Below are 16,823 nucleotides of genomic sequence, written 5' to 3'. Positions count from 1 at the left end.
AACACTCATTTATTGTCATTATATGGTTAAGCATTTATGTTTTATAGAAACTGTATTTATGGTTCATTTTATTGTTTTATTATCAGTGGTAAAAGGTTCATGAGGTTCATACAATCTTAAGGGATTAATTATAGTCGTTTTACTGTTAAGTGCCACCGTAATAAATCTACAGACCTAATTTGAATTAAACTGATTATCAAATCCACTACCCATTAAAAGGAGCTCTGTGAACATCAGTATGTTCAGTGAACGAGTGTGGATTAGTTACTTATTTTAATAAGTTTGATTTAAGCAGTGACAAGGCAACCTCTTGGCCAGTGTTTAAGGAACATTCGTAAATTTGCCTCAATATATACTAAATATATGAATGCCTCTCATGGCAGCCATCCAATATAACCAAGCCATTTCCTAAGCCATCTCCTGTTGAGCCACTACCTATGTCACCTTATGTCACCCCTACAGCTCATTTGGGACCTCCAGTGGCTTATTTTAAACACTGACATGCTTTCTAGAAGCAATCATAGCTTCAATTTTGGTGTAATATTGCCTCATTTAAAAAATTTCCACACTGTTCAATTATTGCAAGCTACAGCTCAGATTTTGGGAGGACAAATGGGCAGGTAAACTACAGCACCTGTATCCAAAAGGAAATTAAACGCAAAGAAAGAGCATATAAAGAGACTTTAAAGGGAATGAGAAAAAGAAGACAAAACATCAAAAGGCACTGCTTACAATAATACAAATATATGTTATTTTATTGAATAATATTCCAGAGTAAGACATCTCCTTTCAATTCATGTAGGAGTTATTGTAGAAATGTACACAGATCTGATGGCAAACATGGACAGAGGGTGAATCGAGGGCTTTTATCTGTAGATACAGTCAGGGAGTCATCCCTAATGAGCCAAAGAACAGTGACGTATGCATGCTTTGCAAAAAATTTCCCATGTCTGTCTCGACATTGAGCAGTTATTGTAGCAGACTGCTGGTTGCCTTTGTAGCCTGCTAATCCTGATCGTAGTTTGTTGTCCTGTTGAATTTATTTCCCTTCCTTGAGTGCAGGCTGGCAATTCTCATTGCATATTGCTGGTCTTCATTCCTGTTTCCTGAAGAGGTCAAAAAATCCAGTATGTTCCTGCTGCTTGCTTTGGCTCTTATTGTAGTCCAACATGTGTCTTAATCCCTGGTAACACTCGGGAGGTGCCTGAGGATTCAGGCCTTCTTTCCTGTGGCTAATCGTTGTCAAGGCCCATTTTTATGGCTTCTTTTTTTTTTTCATTGTCAGTTTTTCGGAAGACAGAAAGATTTTAGTTAAACCAAGAGACCATAAGAGTAGGAGAGAGTGGTTGTGGGAACTTTCTGGAAGACTTGCGTGACCATAACTCTGAGACCAGCAAGGTCATTGCTGTGTATGACAGGACACATGTTGGCTTTAGGAGTTGTTGTCCTGCTGTTTTCACTTGAATGCATTACATCTTTTACAAACACACACAACTCAGTCGCACAGTGGGATTTAGTTTGGGTGAAGTTCACTCAGGGTGACACATCAGTGTGGATACAGCAGTATAAAACCAAAGACACAAACACATCAAATAGGGAGGAATATCTGGAGAAGAACAAGTCTTCCTCCTGCCTAGGAGTTTGCTTTAGAAAAGAAACATGACAAGGTAGAACAACTGAAAAACAATTAAAAACATCAACACTGACTATTTAAATACATATCTGAAAAAAATAGACCTGACATAGCACATTAGTTATACACAATTTGTATTATTAACAAAACATACATGTAAGCTGGCAGCATCCCGTATGTGTAGGCCATGTGGATATTGCATGCTGCTATGTTGTAGAGAGATCAAAGGGAAGGGAAGATCTTACAACCTTCATGTTTTTAGCCTTTCTCAAAGAGCCCATTTCATTAAACTAGACCTGCAAAATTCAAAGTATTTTGACAACTGAATAATCACATCAGTCATTTCTCATTTCTTTTTTTGCTGTTTATCTTTGTCATTCGTGACAGTAAATGAAAAGTCTTTATGTTTTGGAGTGTTGGTCGGAAAAAGAAGTAATTTGAAGGCGTCCCTTTGGCCTCTGAGAAACTCTGATGGGCATATTTAATAATTAATTAGTTAATTTCTTTATTAATTGTGACTATAATTGTCAAGGTATGGAATAATGGAAATAATCATTAACTGAAGCCCTAACTTAAATAAAATAAATAAGGTGCTTTAAATGCTGTAATAATAATTGCAAAATAAATGACTTCTGTGTCAAAAATGACTGCTTAATTAGAAATATTGTGATAGGGCTCAACCCTTTTGAACACAACCTTTTTTGGCACATATTTCATGTTGTAATTTAAGAACGGATTTCGATTATTTAATTCAATTGCAACAAACAGTTCCAAAAATTAAGACTCCACAAGAAACTGTAGTTCAGAATTCCAAGCATGATTTTGGGTATCCAGTATATTGTCATATATTTACTGGGTAAAATTCTTCTGTACTGAATACTGTCATATCCAAATTTCGCTTGTGGTAAATAATTCAATAGGAGATCACCAATCAAGGAGCTGTTACATTTGGAAGTGTTCCACACAAACCATAACAAGGAATCATAACCACATTTGGAAGCCATCGTGTGTGTGTTATCATCGCATTACAGCATGATGTGAACAACCAAGCCTTATCATAACATGTAGGAAATCAAATAATTAAGCAGCTTTGACTGTGATTGGATTGATGTTTAGAAAATAATTCCTTTCAAACCAGACTGTTTTTTGTGCCCTTCATTAACTGTGTTACCCTTCAGCAACCAAGTGCTTCCATTAGAGGGAGCCACTTATACACACATTTTCCCCATAAATTAAGGAACTGCATGGTACATATTTCAGTGTGCATATTGGTTAGAACACACTGGCACAGCAGCACTGTTTGGGACAACATACTGATACTGAATGCAAATAAGATGTATGAGAAAATAACACTGAAACAAGGGTCTGATTTAAAGTTGTATCATTCACCAAAAGACCAAAGCATCACCGGAAATGTGTTCATTGTAAACACCTTAATTAAAAATGATGGTAACAAAATGCTAAGTACAGACTTTATAAAATCCCATAATCAAACTCAGAATGATCTCATGTTAATTTGGGCTATGCCAAAGGAAAACCATGTTGTTATTCTGCACTCAGTAGTAGAATGATTAGAATGTGATTAGAATGCATTGTTGATTTTTTTATAATACACTTGAAATCAAATGTTACCAAGGTTTATTCCAAAAAGTTTCCCTGGATGTTGGTAGTTGTTGTACAGTGCAACAATATTATTTAATCTCCACTGCTCTGCTCAAACATTGGTGTTGACTTAGCTGCAGTTTAATATCATTATTGCCTGGATTCCCTGTTTGTTTTGTTGTTATCTCTGAAAAACCTTGAGTTAACTTTTAAATTCAAGCAATGCCCAGCGCTTGTAAGGTGCTGCGTGCTTCCAGTGACTTTTATCAGGCCAAGTTTATGGACATGGTTTCTGTACTGCCTTTAGCAAATATCTCAGAGGATAATATGGCTGCTTATCCTTATGTTGTTTCAAACAGGAGCAAACGCGTTTGTCAGGTCCAGTGTAGAGGCCCTGAGGAAAAACTCCTTCTGTCATCATCCAAATGGGTCTTGGTTGAGTTTACAGGTGGAAATCAAACAACAACCCTCTGAGTTCATTATGAACAAATGGATTTTGCTGTCTCTGGCAGACCTCGGGGAAATTTTGGTGCCCATCGCAGGGTGGCTGTTCTCCCGTTTGTGTTTTATTGAGTCTATCGATCATTGTTTCAGTCTCACGCCCTCTCTTTTTCTACTCGTCTCTCTGTCTTGTCCTACCTTACTCTGAATCATGTACACAAACACACACACACATACACACACAAAAACACAGACTTTAAAAAAACATTGGAAGTTTACACCTACACGGGCAACATAGTGTTGAAAAGAAAGTTAATGGGCTGTAGCTGCTGTAGGCTGTGGTTAAAGAGATGTGCGTAGGAAAAGGATTACGACTTTAAATCTCTCATGCGTGGGCACACAAACTATATTGGCATTTTTATTTTCCATGTTACCACCTCGCTGTTAGCTTTGCACCATAAATGTATTGTCAATGGAAAACAGAACACTGTCTTCAAATTGCAGTAACAAAGATCCTCTTGACACCTCTTTTATTCTCTGACAAACTTTTTGTACTGACCTCACGTGACCTTTTTCTTCCAGAACTTTTACATTTCAAGAGCAGAACCAGTTTCTCTCAATGACTGCATGACAAAAATCCTACTTTCTGTTGCCCTCGTTGCACTTGCTTGTCCGCGAACCTTTCAACATCCTTCACTTTGCATTCATTGGAACAATGTACCGCTCTGTTCAGATCTCCCTGTCTTACACTCTGCTTCATTCTTCACTTCATATTCAACATCAGACTACTTAACATTCTCTGGTCCTGTTTGTCTACTTGCAGTGTCACCATCTGACAACTTACTGTGGCATTCGTCAATATTACTGTAGTAAGGACTGGGTGCTTTTTGGGAAAGAAATCTATGTGGGTTTTGGATCTCTCTGATCACAATTATATATGTTTACCTATTTTCTGTCTTCCTGTCATTATATCAATCTACTAATTTTTGCTATTTTTCAAGGAAAAGTGTTCTCACTGTTTTGCACCTCCATGCAGTGAAGTGTACAGTAAATAAAAAAAGAAATGCTTTTTAGGCAGAATCTGCCACAAGGACAACATATCCAAATTTGAACTGAATGGCATTCTTTCTGGAAAAGCCCAGAAAATTGAAAACTTAATGAAAAAGTGCAAAGCCCTCCAACTAATTTCCTCCATAGACCCCGTGTCATAAATAGCGTACAGTGCCTTACATGCCGCTTTGTCTTACATTAATTATCATATCCACATGCTGCACAAAAACCCTGCCAAGAATTTTGCTTATTTTACTGCAGAAATTCCTTATCAACATTCCTCAAGAATACACCTGCTAATCCTTCACTCTTTCTAAATAACTGCCTCCGTACACTGACCTCTTTACAATTCATCACCCTATTTCAGGCTTCCTCTAACCCTCATTGCAGTACACTCATGCAGCCTCTGTTTCACATTCTGTATCCCTCCTTCACATTATGTTACCATTAAAATCAGACACCTTCCCGGTGCTTTGAACCTGCTAGAGGTTATCTGTGACTTTTAGCGACCACAGCATTTTTACAGTTTGTCTTCCACCTCCCCCAGCGTTGCTCTTCCTGACTTAACATGGGATGGTGTCCGTATTTGTTGGTGGTATCCATGGATGTCTGCTTTGACTGAACATTGTGGTGACATTTATTTCACTCAGTGCATTACCAGGACCGACAGCACCCTACAGCAGCCAGCAATGACATGACAACAACAGCTCCCTTTTAGAAGCCTCAACTTCTATAAGGTCATTGCACAATTTTTCTAAAATTTTATCTGATTGAGAGACCCTGTGCACATAAACACTATATTAAATTAATGAAATACCTCCTGTGGGTTCCCCCAAGTATCCCTTATTCACAGATGCAGACGTATCAAACCCACAATGTCATATCCTGTCTGAAGGTTGTGATAGAGGTTACCCACAGTATCTCTATGTATCCTCAACACAGGCACTCATTCACACACAGAACCTACAGTGCCTCCATAATGAACACACCCACACAGGGGTTAAAACGCAATCACATCAATACATTCATTCAAATGACTACATTTTTTAGGGTGATTTTTCCAAGGTGATTTGATAAAGCTAGCAAGTGGATAAGCTGCCAGACATCCTCAGAATAACAAGTGCTGCAGCTCAGAGGCTCCTCTGCCTTTGATGTTTGCCTTCAAACCTGGCTTTATGCTGACAGCAGATGCTGAGTGAAGTACACACTATTGCTCCCTGTTCAGGTGACTGAGTTCAGATCCACCCTGGATTTTAAATCGCGACCCAGTTGTTCACTTGTAGCCGTTTAATGGGCTAGTGCAATGTAATAAGTGGTCACCTGGTAGAGATGGGACGGCTGGCAACGGAGTGATGCTCGCTCTCTCACTCATTCACACACTTTTTTTGTTCTTCACTGAGAATTATCTTCTGGCTTGTTGACATACAAATATTGCTCAGGTGTTTTGACTCTTTTCACCAAGTCTGGTGTAAAATCTCCTATATTTCCTATATCTCGTATATACTCACTCTATTTTATGGCTCCTTCTCCCAGGAAGAATAGTTTTTAGTTTTATTTATTTTACATTTTTATATGACACTTATTCAAGCAGTGGCTCTCTGAGCTTTGTAAACGTTCTACTATGATTGTGTTCTGGAGTTGTGAATTTCTGGAATTTCCACTTTGTTATTATTTTGACCTCATTATCATCATCATCCTAATCATCTTTTACAGGCAGCTTATACATCAGTGTCCATCTATGTCAACAATTCCAATTTTTATTACAGGATTGGATGAAATATTCCAAAGAGGAAGAATTGTTTTAAGTTTTGATGTTATAAACTCGTTAAATGCAACTGTTATTTGCCCACACCTGTTCTCATACACTCCTGCTCAGCTGACCTGACCTGACCTGACCCAGGATTCCTGCGGGTATCTTTCGTCTCTGAGCTGTTTCATCTCACTTTGAGCTTTAGTTGACCTTGGTGATTAGCTTAGCTGGTCGGCAGATGGTGGGTGGAAAGCTGGCAGAGCCACACTGTCACCAACTTTAGGGCTCAAGAGGGGACCCGTGGGTGAGGATTATGATGCAGAGTCAGTGCTGGAAATGCATGAGTGGTGGATATATAGTACAATAGAGAAGGCGGTCGGTAGGCAAGTGAGAAAAGATGAAATTGTTAGTGGGACAAAGAAGCTTGGGCTTGAAAAAAACTGAAGGAGGATGTGCATTAGGACATCACAGGGGGGCATAGAAAGAGACTAACAGTGGGAGGGGGAGTTGGTAGTCATTCTGGCTCAGGCTCTGGGCTTTCTTTCCGTGGTGACAGGTGAGGGGGAGACACCTCTCTTAGGCCTTCTTGGCTGCTGATGGACTGCCGGCCTTTCTATCTTTCAGCATCTTGTAGTGCACTTCTTGAATGCAGTGGCCAGTGAGGGCCATTCCCACAGCCACCCGCAGTGCATAATGGACGGCTGTGTTCATAGTGTCACTGCTGCCCTTTGTCCCACCCTCAGTCTCCAGTGCTATGAGGCATCAGCCTTCGGAGCTTCTTTCCGTCCATTCTTTAGGGACGGCGAATCTGACGTCTTCACTGTCTTTCGAGGAGGACTCACTGGTTCACTGGCGAGCTCATGTAGCGATGGCTCCTTATACATTGCAACTGCATGACAAAGAGAGAAGATACTGGTTAACAATTAAGGGGGTGATTAATAGCTAAAGATAAACTAGTTTGAATTATTCAAAATTAACATAAAGGACACAAACCCTCTATAACTTTAGGCAGGAAGTGTGCAGCGCCTTTGGTCTTCTTTACCCGGTTGCCCTTCATGATCTGGCCATCACGGTTGATACCAATGTACCAGCAGCGACCAGACTGGGTCTGGCGATAGAGCATGGAGGAGTATGTAACGTAGTAGTTCTCAAACACACTCTCTTTGAACTTACACTCAGGAGTGAAGTGCTCCTGAAAAGAAATATGCAAGAGTGGAAAGGGAAAGAGGTGGCTTATTAGCAAACAAACCAAGAGAAGAAGTAATGTGCAAATGTCATGAGAAAGCTGTAATGTTTTGTTCCAGTCTTTGAACACGTAAGCAAAGAAATTCATGGAAACAAGCATCGTAATATATTAATTAGGTGACTGTTTCCTAAGGGAAAGGATGGATAGAATTATCTGGACTTGTGTTTCTTTGAAAGCGTGAATTTCCTGCTCCTTTGGGACTGGCAAGACAAGGATGCATACTGTAAGTTGAGAAAAAGCATTAATATCTCTGGTAACACATCCCCAAAGGAAAATAGCAGAGGAGATGAAAAGCACTGAAATACTGACACACGAACACAATAACAAATCCAATCTATAAATGTACGTTGGCTGTAAATGACTAACCCTGACATAACAAACTGAAGTGACTGCTTCAGAGGCATCTCAAGTTCAGAAAACCAACTTGGAAAGCCTATAATGAACAAAATCAGAACTAGATCAGCCTTGAGCAGGGGTACATGAAGTATTCAGATCCTTTATTTAAGTAAACGCACTTACACCACATTGTGAAAGTACTCCTTTACAAGTGAAAATCCTGCATCTAAAACCATAATTTAGAAAAAGTCTGTATTATCAGCAAAATATACTTAGAATGCCAAGAGTAAAAGTACTCAATCTGCATTAAAATTGTCCTTGTCAGTGTTTTACTACATCTGATGTATTTAGATCAATATTACTGCTGCATTAATTTTTATGTTGAGCTCATTTTAACTACCTTAAACACTGTTGGTAATTTAATGTACAGCAATCCATCATATTCTATAAGATGATATGTTTGTAGTTTGAGAAGCATTGTCTTTAAAAAAGTCAACTTTTCATGAGCTCAGAACAACTGTTTTCAGCTTTGTGACAATGCCTTCTCATCTATTCTAAGAGGGGTTTTAAATAGCTGAAGAAAGCATAAAGGAACATAAAGGAACATTGAACAGAAAGCCAATGAAAATTGTAATCTGAAAAGTAACCAGTAACTAAAGGTGTCACCTAAAGACAAATGTAGTGGAGGACAAGTATGATATGTGCCTATGAAATGTAGTCACTCAAGTACAATACAGTACTTTTCTGCAGTGTGCATAGTCTTGCTCATTTACTATGTTATCATAGCTGTATGTATGTAGTATTAGTGTCTCATATATGTTGGTGCTGTGTTTATAGTTAAAATAGTGACTTGGTTGACATTGTACATTGTAGTACATTGACCAGGTGCACTGGTTGCTCAACCTGGTAGAGTGTGCACCCCATAGACTTGGGATCAAATAAAGCTCCTTTTGCTTGTTTGGTCAGTTATTATTAATTATATTATTAGGTTAAGCCAATCAATTGAACAGTTGATTGATTAATCAACTAATTGATGGAATTTCACTTAGGTGGGAAAAAAAGGTTAAATGGAAAACTGACTGCTTGGTGGAACAACTCCTAGACATCTAAGATTTGCAATTATGGTTTGTAAGTTGTTGTCACTTTATTTTAAGGGGTCACATGCTGAAAATATTGGGAACCACCACATACAACCACAAGCAACAATAGTATAGTTCACCCCAATACTCCCAACAGAGCATTATCCACTTAATATACCAGGCTACGCTTGTACTGCCAAGTGTCTGTGACTGGCTAAATCTGAATAGACATTTCAAAATCAAATTAGCAAAACTTGGATAGAGTCCAACAGTATAGCCAGTTATTGTAAATGATCATGTTCCAGCAGCACTTCCCCTCCCTCTCTGTCCTCAGCATAAGGACTACTGAACCCTGCATAATGTTGACTGGTGATATTAACCAATAGCGACAGATATACATCTCTCTTAGTCTCCATCAGGGTCTTGACAGGGTCCTTCCCCTGTCAGAGAGCAAAGCCAATCTGCTGGATTGATTAAGTGAGAGCAGCAGGGCAGAAATGGCTGAGTGGAGATTTTCTCTGAGATGCAGGACGACAGAAGAGGGCCAGACGATCACAGCTTGGCATAGAGGGGCTCTAATAAGGAGCCAAAAGTAGATTGAGAAGGTATAAGAGACCTCCAGTTTCACACTTATCACAGATCATCACCTTTCTCCTTCACAGGGAGCTGTCATCCTTTAGCTGAGAAGGCAATTCAGGACTCTGTGCCCTTTCTCCGTCCACTCCTGTCCTGCTGCAGTTAATGTCCTTTTTTTTCTATCTTCCTACCATAAAAATAAACAAAACCTTACTCTTAACTCAACAAACTCTTCCACTACCCTGACCATCACATCCCGGAGCTATTTTAAGATCCTCTGACAGGTTTGATATCTTCTGCTGTGCTAACACAAAGAGGATGGGATCGATAGATGATCTGCTTCATTCATTATTAATCAGGCCAGAGAGCAAGAGGGGTGGGAAGTGCGGGAGACAGAAGGGGAAAGGTAGGAGAGACAGGAGAGAGAGAGGAGACGATCACTCGGAGAGGACAGAGGGGTTGCAGGGTAATAAAGGAGATTAAGAAGAGAGAGAAAAGGAGAGATCTACTCCTTTGCATCTCCCCGAGGACCAAAGCAGGGACGAGGGCTTAAGTCGCCAACAGCCCACAATCGAACATTCATGTCCCTCTGGAAAGAGAGCCCATCACTCCAGCAAAATACCCTTCAGCTCAACCTCTGAAATGACACCAGTGATAACCCCTCTCCCAAGTCACCCTATAATTACCCTTCATAATCAGTCCCCTGAAATTAGCCTAATGATAGAACCCACATCTTCTGTATTTCAGTCAAGAAGTCTCCAAAGGTCTGGAGGAAAAAGAATTACACTGAGAGAGCGGACAAGACAATGAAATAACTGTCCTGAAAATTCAAAGATAGGCTGAAACAGTGATTTTTCATGGTAACCAGAATATGCCTGTCCCTAACTGATACAAATATGCTGCTGTAATTACCCCCATCTCTAAAACTCACCTTCAATTAACCTCCACCTCAGCAGAACTACAGAGACCACCCTGGGTTTACTGACCGCAGGTATCACCACCGAATTTACCTGCGCAGATGAATAATTGCTGAGGATGTGTTGAGGGTTGCACATTTCTATGAGCGATGAGGGAATATTTCACTTTAAATGGTGGTGTCCGGACCAGAAATTACATAAAAACCTCTTCTTTTTCAACTGTGACTTATAGAGAGACTTAGGTGGCTTCCCTGCTATGTGTCTCAAGCCAAAAATGAATTTAAATGAAAGCAGACGAGAAAGGTAATATGCAGTATCCGTGCTGAGAATCCTTAAGATGGGAAGAACCTTTTTATGATGCAGAGCAGCACCCCACCCCCCCTCCTCTGCCCACACACACAACCTCCTTCCTCATCTTTGATTACATCTATTCTACCTGCTTCAGGAAGCTTAACTCTCCATTCACTAGGATTACACTTACCACCAAATAAGGACAGCGGAGTACTAATAATTATAGGCCAGAGTTCCCTAAATCTGACATCTTTCCCTGCATATGATTAGGATATAAGAACAGGAATGACAGTTATGATGAAAAAGAGGACGCACATCCATGAATAATATTTAGTATCTTGTTTAATTCTATCATACATGCATGAGCATGAAATTTGAGCTAAGACCCCTGAAAATGTAGCTGTACTTCTGGAATTCAAAATACGTATTAGCATAACTGGCATGTAGTCCCCTATTTTGACAGCAGAGGTCACAGTATCATACAGGCTTCTTGCATCTATTGGCTGTCCCATCAAACTCCTAGAGTAATCTATGGGAAGCTGCGAAATCTGCCCAGCTGCAGTAATCCCCCCCATATTTCTACAGTATTGCTTTACTGCTGCGGCAACCCACTCACATAACAATGTGAAATGCAAAGCTCATTCATAGCAATCCTCTGTAACACACACACACGCACATAATCCGTGTGTGAGAGTGTGAGTGTATGCAATGCAGATCGCCACCGGCAGGGCATGTTGCTGATGTTGTTGTCGAGGCCAGATGTAGATGCACTATGACACGCCACATTACGTAAGTCAATAGGGCATAGACGTGCTTATTAAGAGGGGCTTTACAGAGGATGAGAATGGCAGTTAATACTGTCTAGCACCACACATGTATGGTCTGTCTCTAATGCTTTATGATAGCACAGACAAGAGCAGAATAGATAGTAATGCGTGGGGACTGTGCAGTGCTGACTGACAGCTGGAAGGCCCCTGTCAATATAATGTGGCTGTGACAGGAGTGGCAGCTGACATTCCCTCCTTGACCCTCAGTGACAGAGGTGACACATTGCCTGCTGCCTTTATGTGAAATTATCCTGCTTTTAATTTCCTACAACACAAAAAGCATCAGCTGATTGTGTATCATGATCATCACCACAGGACTACACTCTAATAAATCCCTGTGGCAGTTTTGAAAGCAGAGCACTGTTATAAGGTACATCATGAGTCAATCAGAAAGAATATTTTTTGCCTTTCTGAATTGCTCTTAATTGGCTGTCTGGCAAAGTGTCTGTCATTTGACATTGCATTTCCACACCTCTTTTCTCTTCCTCCAGCCAATTATTCTCTGTGTGACTTTTTTCTAATGTCCAAATTTTATCCTGTCCTGTGATAAAAATGATCCTATCTTGCTGCTGGTGTTGTCCTGCATCACAATGCAATCCTCCCGTTAAAAGAATAGAAAGGACATAGCTTTTCATCAAAGAGTCTGTCTTTTTCTTTGTCCCCGTCCTCTGTCTTTCTGTCTGTTTTTGTCTATAACGCTGATAGACAATAGTATTTTTTGTGTGGTTGCCCTTTGCTTATATCTTTTAAAGGTCCATGTGATTGTGTGCTCTCCCAGCACTGAGACACTGGTTGATTTAGAGTAGAGGTCGGCCAATAGTGGAAGCAGTGATTTGGAAAAATCCGATAGCCAATTAATAACACAATATCATATGTGCACCGTTAATGGGAGTGTTGGTAGTCAATGGTGCGCTTGCTTTATCCACAGCATTAAAGTAGTTTTATTAAAAAAAAAATCAAGTTTCTAATTAATGCTATGAGTAACCAGCCAAACATTTGTGGCAGCCGCTTTTTGCTTTTTTGCTTATTTTGACATTTAATCATCAAGATTACAACAGAGGAGTAATATAGACCTGCACAGTGGACTTTACTTTCTTTTTGCTATCTGATTGTTACGCTGCTTCATGGTGGAACACTGCTGATGAACTTATCTCAGTGGAACAGTTGCATGGTTAAGTTATTGACATGTTACTCTTGATACTACAGTCTCAAAGTGGATTTGCCAGCTCACCAAAGCTTTACACTGTTAACTTGTGTGCCCATTTTGAATTTTCAGTACTCAGTACTGCCTGTTTAAAATGTGGTCACAGTAATGACACAGTAATATAGTTAACACTGATAGCAACAAGCATTACATTAGCAACACAGAGACTGCATGCCATTTATTTAGCAGTGCAGCACTTAACTTCGGTCTAATAAATTAATAATGTCACACAATCATTGACAACCTACAGTCACCAACAGCCTTACGATGCTTGTAATTTATGACTAAAGCTCTCTCACATAAAGCTAACTTTCATTTAAATATTAATTATCTCAGCTACACAAAATTACTTTGAACTGGTGGATGGAATCCCCATGCAATGCCGTGAAGTACAGCCTCTGGTTGTGGCTTCGCAGCCATAGACCACTACGCAGAGCCAATATATCAATATCGATAGTTCGTTGATTGGCCAAAATGACGTATTTGAACGATCACTAATTTAGAGCTTTAGCAACCAGCAACCAGATTCTCACAATGTGATTGCTGCTTAAACCTGTATAAACAACTTCTAGAAGCTTTGCAGCTGTAACAGCTTCCACTCATGTGAGAAGGTTTTCTGCAAGATTTTGGAGTGTTTCTGTGGGGATTTTTGCCCATTCATGCAGTAGAGCATTTATGAGGTCAGGCACTGATGTCAAGTTCTTCCACACCAAACTCATCCAACCATGTCTTTATGGACTTTGCTTTGTGCACTGGGGCACAGTAATGCTGGAATAGAAAAGGGCCTTCAACAAACTGTTGTCACAAAGTTGGAAGCATAGCATTGTCCAAAATGTCTTGGTATGCTGAAACATTAAGATTTCCCTTCACTGGAAATAAGGCACCGAGCCCAAAGCCTGAAGAACAGCCCTGTCCCAATACTATAGTGTAGGTATGTCGTGGTTGGTTGTTTTTTCCATCCCAATCCTTATCTGAGTCCTACCTAATGCTTATATTTACCTGAAAAAGTTGCTGTTCATGTTTACAGTTCATGTCAGTACAAATCCTTTTTATACATGTCACATCCCTTATTATGCCTTGAGGGAACTTCATATTTGGCAGAAATGTCCAGAACTGATTAGATTTTAGTGGTTAAAGGTCACTGCGACCTCACAAAACACACTTTTATCCATAACTCAAGAGGATAAAATTTATGACTAAGATTATGACAAAATTTTATACAAATGTCTAATAGGATGACATTTAGCGATTAAGTGATGACATTTTATATCCAAAAGGTCAAAGTTCAACTTCCTTGTGACATCATAATGTTTTCTTCTGTTACTCAACACCATAACTCAGGAATAAAAGGGCAGATTTTGACCATATTTCATTTAGTCAGTTGCTGAATTGGTGACACTATTCTTGGGTGCCCACTTTGAAGCTGCGCTGATTGTACAGATCCTTTGTGCTGCTGGGCTGAAGATGTGTGTGAAGCATCCACAACTGTAGGTTTTGTAAAGCATTTGTAAAGCATTATAGTCCACCCCAAGTTTATTGTTATCATTATTTGTCATTTTAACCAATAAAAGCGACAAACAGCGCTGGTTAAAGTTGAGATGCAGCGTCTTCAATGTTTTGTGCATTACCTTGTCCTGATAAGTAAGAGGGATTCTTTTGCATCTGAATTTGTAAGTCTGTGTATTTTGCCAGCTTCTTTGTCTGAACTTACTAGTCACTCATTAGTGCCCCCTAATAATTTGTAAAATCACAGTCTATATTTTCACTTAGGCATGCATTTGGTTTGCACAAAAAATGGTTCTCTGAAAACTTGCCTGTCAGCATTCATGCCAGCCTCCTTCAACACAAGCACACAAATTTCTCTCTCTCTCTCTCTGTCTATGAGGAGTTTTTCCAGAGCACATAGATTATAAAATGGGGCACGAATGAGCCAAGCTCTATTTTTAACAGCAGGATCAGCCATTTCCTGTTGTCACCTACAGGTACTGAGGCTGAGATTTATGTCTGAGACAAGGCAGCATTGGACTTTCTCTGCTTGTTTTAGAGCCACAGCCTGACCACTATGTGTGCACTCAGAGGGCATAGACAGAGGGATGCAAGGAAAATCTGTGACTTATTCATGAGAAAAGAACATAATTACCCTCAGTAAATAGCAGAAGAGGCAGTACATGCATGAAGATGAGAAAATTGCTGGAAGGAAGCTACTAGTCAATCTGTCAGTTATCTCAACTGTTCTGAGAATGACAACGATGAGCTTAATTATCGTAAACGAAAACATTCTTCGTCTGTGTCACGCGCTCTCTTGGCATGGTTTTATATGTAAAAACAAATATGAACGTGCTCTTAGAGCACAATGATATGTATAAGTACCATATCGTGCCACCTGCACTCCCTCCTACACTAGCAAATTACTACATCAGAGACACTACAGACAATAACATGGGAGTCATAAAATCAGACATGCATGATATTAAACAAGAAGACAGTTGGTCTATTGTGCAGCGCCTATATCAACACATTCTTCTAACTGTATCATGTATATGAGTGTATGTGAGAGAGAGGAAATTATCTGAAAGAGGTCAGTGTGAGATGCAGCACAGCTATTGACTGGTGCTGAGGAAATCCCTTCTCCTCTCCGCTCACAGAGGCACCAAAGTCTATTGCATGCTAATCAGGGGCTCAGGGGATAATAGGAGATGGAGTATTTGCTGTAATTCAAGATTTAACTCTCACGTGTAAAGATGAAGCTCTTTTGCCTTTGCATCTCACAGGCATCAAACTACTTTTGTATATAATTTTTGCATTCTTTTGAAACCACAAAATAATAATAACAAGAAATATATACATCCCTATATAGGAATGTGTCAATGGATATATAATACAGATATAATGTAACGGGCACAGACAGCTCTGAATTCACAAAAATGTTCCACTGTGTGTATGAACACGCACATATATTTACATTGGGTCACCTGACCTGACCATTACATCAGCAGGGAATTTTAATGATATCACAGTCTGAATACATAGACGGCATGGCAATCGTAACACCTTCCACTTTTCTGGGAAGGCTTTCCACAAGATTTTGGAGTGTTTCTGTGGGGATTTTTGTCCATTCATGCAGTAGAACATTTGTGAGGTCAAGCACTGATGTTGGTCCAAAAGGTCTGGCTCACAATCTCTGCTCCAGTTCATCCCAAAGGTATTGGATGGGATGGAGGTCAGGGCTCTGTGTCAGCCAGTCAAGTTCTGCCACACCAAACTCATCCAACCACATCTCTATGGACCTTGCTTTGTGCCCAAGGGCACAGTCATGCTGCAATAGAAAAGGGCCTTCCCCAAACTGTTGCCACAAAGTTGGAAGCATAGCATTGTCCAAAATGTCTTGGTATGCTGAAGCATTAAGATTTCCCCTCTCTGGAGGTTAGGGGACAAACCCAACCCCTGAAAAACAGCCCTGTCCCAATAGTTTTGTTTATATAACCATAGTATATATATATATATATATATATATATATATATATATACAAATATATATAGAGGTGGGAAATGGGGAAATAAAATCACTCAATAAATACACACTTTATTTCTTCCTGTAGAGCTGACATGCAAAGCAAGGATCTGCTGTCAGTCAGCCTGATGAAGCTAGTGTGTTCAACTGCTGTTCTCTCAGCTCCCCAGGAGCTGCTAAATGCAGGTCGGAGTCATGTGGAATGAAAACCAGGCTACTATCTCCATGGTGATGTCAGTAACACTACTCAATCACATTACAAAACAAAATATATCTGCTACATAAGAAAATTCTCAAGGTGTGCATGAAAGAAAAGTGTCGAATGACACTCTACAACGGTGTGGAGTGCCCTGCCCATGA

At 39.9% G+C, this 16,823-nt stretch overlaps 1 protein-coding gene across 2 annotated transcripts in view; it reads right to left on the bottom strand.

The window, feature by feature from the left end:
* Positions 1-5,392: 5,392 nt before the first annotated feature.
* The window catches only part of fgf11b (fibroblast growth factor 11b), a 30,044-nt gene continuing 18,613 nt past the window's right edge, over positions 5,393-16,823 (bottom strand). For both annotated transcript variants that reach the window (XM_046411685.1, XM_046411686.1), the window contains exons 4-5: positions 7,470-7,668; positions 5,393-7,365 (exon numbers count right to left, since the gene is read on the bottom strand). In XM_046411685.1, the coding sequence (XP_046267641.1) occupies positions 7,229-7,365; positions 7,470-7,668 (336 nt within the window). In that variant the 3' untranslated portion in view covers positions 5,393-7,228. The remainder of the gene's footprint in view (positions 7,366-7,469; positions 7,669-16,823) is intronic.

This window comes from Scatophagus argus, chromosome 14 (assembly GCF_020382885.2).
Source record: "Scatophagus argus isolate fScaArg1 chromosome 14, fScaArg1.pri, whole genome shotgun sequence".
In the NCBI taxonomy this organism is placed as follows: Eukaryota; Metazoa; Chordata; class Actinopteri; family Scatophagidae; genus Scatophagus; species Scatophagus argus.
This window is presented reverse-complemented; position numbering and strand designations above follow the sequence as displayed.